At 53.3% G+C, this 6,541-nt stretch overlaps 1 protein-coding gene across 1 annotated transcript; it reads left to right on the forward strand.

The window, feature by feature from the left end:
- Nucleotides 1–522: 522 nt before the first annotated feature.
- On the forward strand, nucleotides 523–5,944 carry LOC116367796 (vacuolar protein sorting-associated protein 13B; the record flags this gene model as incomplete). Its single annotated transcript, XM_031818968.1, has 2 exons — nucleotides 523–757; nucleotides 5,748–5,944. Coding segments are annotated over 2 exons (432 nt in total), but the record flags the coding sequence as incomplete, so codon positions are not given.
- Between the last annotated feature and the right edge of the window lie 597 nt (nucleotides 5,945–6,541).

Genomic DNA, 6,541 nt, shown 5'->3' on the forward strand with positions numbered 1-6,541 from the left:
TCCCTGCTCCTCAAGCTGTTGTTGTGTTGTATGTATTCATTTGATGCACAGTTCTAATGGTGCACCATCTCTCTTCTTCTCTCTCCTCCCCTTCCTCTCTCTCCTCTTCTTCTCTCTCCTCCTCTTCCTCTCTCTGCTCTTCCTCTCTCTCCTCTTCTTATCTCTCCTCCTCTTCCTCTCTCCTTCTTCTCTCTCCTCCTCTTCCACTCTCTCCTCTTCTTCTCTCCTCCTCTTCCTCTCTCTACTTTTCTTCTCTTCTTCTCTCTCCTCCTCTTCATCTCTCCTCTTCTTCTCTCCTCCTCTTCCTCTCTCTCCTCTTCTTCTCTCCTCCTCTTCCTCTCTCCTCCTCTTCTTTTTCTCTCCTCCTCTTCCTCTCTCTCCTCTTCTTCTCTCTCCTCCTCTTCCTCTCTCTCCTTTTCTTCTCTCCTCCTCTTCCTCTCTCTCTTCTTCTCTCTCCTCTTCCTCTCTCTCCTCTTCTCTCCTCCTCTTCCTCTCTCCTCTTCTTTTTCTCTCCTCCTCCAGTTGGATCTCCAGTCATGCTGTGTGTTCCTCCCCAACGACAGCCTCCCCTCTCCCAGCACCATTATCTGTGGAGACATCCCCGGTACTGTCCGTAGCTGGTACCACAACCAGGCCACCATGCCTGGGACTCTGGTAGTCTGCCTGCCCCATATCACTGTGCTGTCTGCTGGACACAAATACATGGAGCCCCTGCAGGACCTCCCCTTCATGGTGTCCAGGCCCATACTGGAGGAAGGTAGGTTATTACACGTTATTACACCTGTTATAGCAGGACATCCCCTTCATGGTGTCCAGGACCAGACTGGAGGGAGGTTGTTATAACACCTGTTATAGTAGGACATCTCCTTCATGGTGTCCAGGACCATACTGTAGGAAGGGAGGTTGTTATAACACCTGTTATAGCAGGACCTCTCCTTCATGGTGTCCAGGCCCATACTGGAGGAAGGTAGGTTATTACACGTTATTACACCTGTTATTACACCTGTTATAGCAGGACATCCCCTTCATGGTGTCCAGGACCAGACTGGAGGGAGGTTGTTATAACACCTGTTATAGTAGGACATCTCCTTCATGGTGTCCAGGACCATACTGTAGGAAGGGAGGTTGTTATAACACCTGTTATAGCAGGACCTCTCCTTCATGGTGTCCAGGACCAGACTGGAGGGAGGTTGTTATAACACCTGTTATAGCAGGACCTCTCCTTCATGGTGTCCAGGACCAGACTGGAGGGAGGTTGTTATAACACCTGTTATAGCAGGACCTCTCCTTCATGGTGTCCAGGACCAGACTGGAGGGAGGTTGTTATAACACCTGTTATAGCAGGACCTCTCCTTCATGGTGTCCAGGACCAGACTGGAGAGAGGTGGTTATAACACCTGTTATAGCAGGACCTCTCCTTCATGGTGTCCAGGACCAGACTGGAGGGAGGTGGTTATAACACCTGTTATAGCAGGACCTCTCCTTCATGGTGTCCAGGACCAGACTGGAGGGAGGGAGGTGGTTATAACACCTGTTATAGCAGGACCTCTCCTTCATGGTGTCCAGGACCAGACTGGAGGGAGGTGGTTATAACACCTGTTATAGCAGGACCTCTCCTTCATGGTGTCCAGGACCAGACTGGAGGGAGGGAGGTGGTTATAACACCTGTTATAGCAGGACCTCTCCTTCATGGTGTCCAGGACCAGACTGGAGGGAGGGAGGTGGTTATAACACCTGTTATAGCAGGACCTCTCCTTCATGGTGTCCAGGACCAGACTGGAGAGAGGTTATAACACCTGTTATAGCAGGACTGGAGGGAGGTTGTATTCTGAATCGTATGTGTTTAAAAACCCAACCAATGAGCCCTAGCTGTCCCAATCAGAACCAAATGAGCCCTAGCTGTCCCAAATCAGAACCAAATGAGCCCTAGCTGTCCCAAATCAGAACCAAATGAGCCCTAGCTGTCCCAAATCAGAACCAAATGAGCCCTAGCTGTCCCAAATCAGAACCAAATGAGCCCTAGCTGTCCCAAATCAGAACCAAATGAGCCCTAGCTGTCCCAAATCAGAACCAAATGAGCCCTAGCTGTCCCAAATCAGAACCAAATGAGCCCTAGCTGTCCCAAATCAGAACCAAATGAGCCCTAGCTGTCCCAAATCAGAACCAAATGAGCCCTAGCTGTCCCAAATCAGAACCAAATGAGCCCTAGCTGTCCCAAATCAGAACCAAATGAGCCCTAGCTGTCCCAATCAGAACCAAATGAGCCCTAGCTGTCCCAAATCAGAACCAAATGAGCCCTAGCTGTCCCAAATCAGAACCAAATGAGCCTAGCTGTCCCAAATCAGAACCAAATGAGCCCTAGCTGTCCCAAATCAGAATCAAATGAGCCCTAGCTGTCCCAAATCAGAACCAAATGAGCCCTAGCTGTCCCAAATCAGAACCTAATGAGCCCTAGCTGTCCCAAATCAGAACCAAATGAGCCCTAGCTGTCCCAAATCAGAACCAAATGAGCCCTAGCTGTCCCAAATCAGAACCAAATGAGCCCTAGCTGTCCCAAATCAGAACCAAATGAGCCCTAGCTGTCCCAAATCAGAACCAAATGAGCCCTAGCATGTTCCCTCTAAACGTCTGGAATATGGACATGAGGAAGAGGACATGTTGAACACTGTGGGATGCTTGTGGTTACATTCCTCATTTACCTTGAGAAATTACAGATCACCGGTCTAAGTGGCGAGACTGTTACTGTGTGGTGTGTGTGTGTGTGTGTGTGTGTGTGTGTGTGTGTGTTAGATCGATATATAGTACCGCTGTCTCTACATGTGGTGAAGGTGAGGTTGACATAACCATGTGTGTGTGTTTGTGTGTGTGTGTGTGTGGTGTGTGTGTGTGTGTGTGTGTGTGTGTGTGGTGTGTGTGTGAATGTGTGTGTGTGGTGTGTGTGTATGTGTGTGGTGTGTGTGTGTGTGTGCGTGTGTGTGTGTGTGTGTGTGTCTCTACATGTGGTGAAGGTGAGGTTGACATAACCATGTGTGGTGTGTGTGTGTGTGTGTGTGTGTGTGTGTGTGTGTGTGTGTGTGTGTGTGTGTGTGTGTGTGTGTGTGTGTGTGTGTGTGTGTGTGTGTGTGTGTGTGTGTGTGTGTGTGTGTGTGTGTGTGTGTGTGTGTGTGTGTGTGTGTGTGTGTGTGTGTCTCTACATGTGGTGAAGGTGAGGTTGACATAACCATGTCTATTCCTCCTCTAGAACATTCTGCCGTGCTCCGACAGAAAACGGGGGGGACCCAGCTTTTTTTTTTTAAACTCCCTCGCTGGCTAAATGACATCAGAGTTGGGCACACACAGATTAACAAAAACCCCTCAGAACAAACACTTACATCAGTGGTCTGTCAGTGTAACAGTTAAAAGGAACGACCCGAGGGTCTAGTAAATCATTCCCTGGCTTTGAAAGGCTCTTCATCTCTCATGGTTAATGCCCCGGATCAGAGCTAGCTGGGCTGCCTGGTAGAGGTGTAGCGTGGCCGTAGCCTGGGGGAACGGGCTCTCTCCTTGTGTGTCTCTCTCTCAGGGAGACGGGCTCTCTCCTTGTGTGTCTCTGTCTCAGGGAAACGGGCTCTCTCCTTGTGTGTCTCTCTCTCAGGGAAACGGGCTCTCTCCTTGTGTGTCTCTCTCTCAGGGAAACGGGCTCCCTCCTTGTGTGTCTCTGTCTCAGGGAGACAGGCTCTCTCCTTGTGTGTGTCTCTCTCAGGGAGACAGGCTCTCTCCTTGTGTCTCTCTCTCTCAGGGAAACGGGCTCTCTCCTTATGTGTCTCTCTCCTTGTGTGTCTCTCTCTCAGGGAAACAGGCTCTCCTTGTGTGTGTCTCTCTCAGGGAAACGGGCTCTCTCCTTGTGTGTCTCTCTCTCAGGGAAACAGGCTCTCTCCTTGTGTGTCTCTCTCTCAGGGAAACGGGCTCTCTCCTTGTGTGTCTCTCTCTCAGGGAAACAGGCTCTCTCCTTGTGTGTCTCTCTCTCAGGGAAACGGGCCGTGTGTGTGTTTAGGTGTTGGACTCTCCAAGCCTCCTCCTCCCCTACCAGCCAACAGTAATATGTTAGACTCTGAGGACCGTGAAACCAGGGTGGTCACCCTTAAATCAAGAGATGCCTGTCTGTCTCTGCCAACTGGGATCAGGCCCGCCTTACTGCCTGGCCTGGCTGCCTGTCTCTATCTCTGCCAAATGGGAACAGGCACACCTTACTGCCTGGCCTGGCCTGGCCTGGCTGCCTGTCTCTGTCTCTGCCAACTGGGACCAGGCCCGCCTTACTGCCTGGCCTGGCTGCCTGTCTCTGTCTCTGCCAACTAGGACCAGGCCCACCTGACCCTAACCCCTCTATGGCTCCAGTAGTGATGATTCTATGCAAAATGTCCTTCCTGAAGCCTCATCCTAAGTGTCAGCACCGGCTTCCTGTTGTCCTTCCTGAAGCCTCATCCTAAGTGTCAGCACCGTCTTCCTGTTGTCCTTCCTGAAGCCTCATCCTAAGTGTCAGCACCGGCTTCCTGTTGTCCTTCCTGAAGCCTCATCCTAAGTGTCAGCACCGTCTTCCTGTTGTCCTTCCTGAAGCCTCATCCTAAGTGTCAGCACCGTCTTCCTGTTGTCCTTCCTGAAGCCTCATCCTAAGTGTCAGCACCGGCTTCCTGTTGTCCTTCCTGAAGCCTCATCCTAAGTGTCAGCACCGTCTTCCTGTTGTCCTTCCTGAAGCCTCATCCTAAGTGTCAGCACCGGCTTCCTGTTGTCCTTCCTGAAGCCTCATCCTAAGTGTCAGCACCGGCTTCCTGTTGTCCTTCCTGTCTCCCTGTATTAACCCTGTCTCTCTCCCTTCCCCCCTGTCTCTCTCCCTTTCCCCCTGTCTCTCTCCCTTCCCCCTGTCTCTCTCCCCTTCCCCCTGTCTCTCCACCCCCCCCCCTGTCTCTCCTCCCTCCCCCCTGTCTCTCCACCTTCCCGCATGTCTCTCTCCACCCCCCCCGTCTATCTCCCTCCCCCCCTGTCTCTCCCTTCCCCCCTGTATCTCCACCCCCCCCATGTCTCCCCCCCCCGTGTCTCTCCGCCTTCCCCCTGCCTCTCCCCCCCGTCTCTCTCCCATCCCCCCTGTCTCTCCACCTTCCCCCCCTGTCTCTCTCCATTCCCCCCCTGTCTCTCTCCATTCCCCCCTGTCTCTCCACCTTCCCCCCCCTGTCTCTCTCCATTCCCCCCCGTCTCTCTCCCTCCCCCCCGTCTCTCTCCACCTTCCCCCTGTCTCTCCCCCCCCCCCGTGTCTCTCCGCCTTCCCCCCTGCCTCTCCCCCCCCGTCTCTCTCTCCCATCCCCCCTGTCTCTCCACCTTCCCCCCCTGTCTCTCTCCATTCCCCCCTGTCTCTCCACCTTCCCCCCCCTGTCTCTCTCCCTTCCTCCTTGTCTCTCCCCCCCCCTGTCTCTCCCTTCCCCCCTGTCTCTCCCCCCCCGTCTCTCTCCCTCCCCCCCTGTCTCTCTCCACCTTCCCCCCTGTCTCTCTCCCATCCCCCTGCCTCCCCCCGTCTCTCTCCCATCCCCCATGTCTCTCCACCTTCCCCCCTGTCTCTCCACCTCCCCCCTGTCTCTCCCTTCCCCCCTGTCTCTCTCCCTTCCCCCTGTCTCTCTCCCTTCCCCCCTGTCTCTCTCCCTCCCCCCCTGTCTCTCTCCCTCCCCCCTGTCTCTCCACCCCCCCCCCCCCCGTCTCTCTCTCCCCCCTGCCCTACCCAGGTGATGCCTTCCCGTGGACCATAACCCTGAGCCAGTTCAGTGTGTACACCCTGTTGGGTCAGCAGCGGTCTCTGAGTCTCCTGGAGCCGATGGGCTGTACCTCCACCCTGGCCGTCACCTCCCACAAGCTGCAGGCCGCGGGCCCCGAAGGACCCACGCCTTCATCGTCTGTCTGCATGTTGACCTGGAACCTCTGAACATCAAGGTCTCTAACCCCCAGGTTAGTAAACACATACACACACTCTAACCCCAGGACCCCCAGGTTAGTAAACACATACACACACTCTAACCCCAGGACCCCAGGTTAGTAAATACATACACACACTCTAACCCCCAGGACCCCCAGGTTAGTAAATACATACACACACTCTGACCCCCAGGACCCCCAGGTTAGTAAATACATACACACACTCTGACCCCCAGGTTAGTAAATACATACACACACTCTGACCCCCAGGACCCCCAGGTTAGTAAATACATACACACACTCTAACCCCCAGGACCCCAGGTTAGTAAATACATACACACACTCTAACCCCCAGGACCCCCAGGTTAGTAAATACAAACACACACTCTAACCCCCAGGACCCCCAGGTTAGTAAATACATACACACACTCTAACCCCCCAGGACCCCCAGGTTAGTAAATACAAACACACACTCTGACCCCCAGGACCCCCAGGTTAGTAAATACATACACACACTCTGACCCCCCCAGTTTAGAGAACAGTGTATTTCAGTAGAGACACTTAGAGAACAGTGTATTTCAGTAGAGACACTTAGAGAACAGTGTAT

This window comes from Oncorhynchus kisutch, unplaced genomic scaffold (assembly GCF_002021735.2).
Source record: "Oncorhynchus kisutch isolate 150728-3 unplaced genomic scaffold, Okis_V2 scaffold1754, whole genome shotgun sequence".
Classification (NCBI taxonomy): domain Eukaryota; kingdom Metazoa; phylum Chordata; class Actinopteri; order Salmoniformes; family Salmonidae; genus Oncorhynchus; species Oncorhynchus kisutch.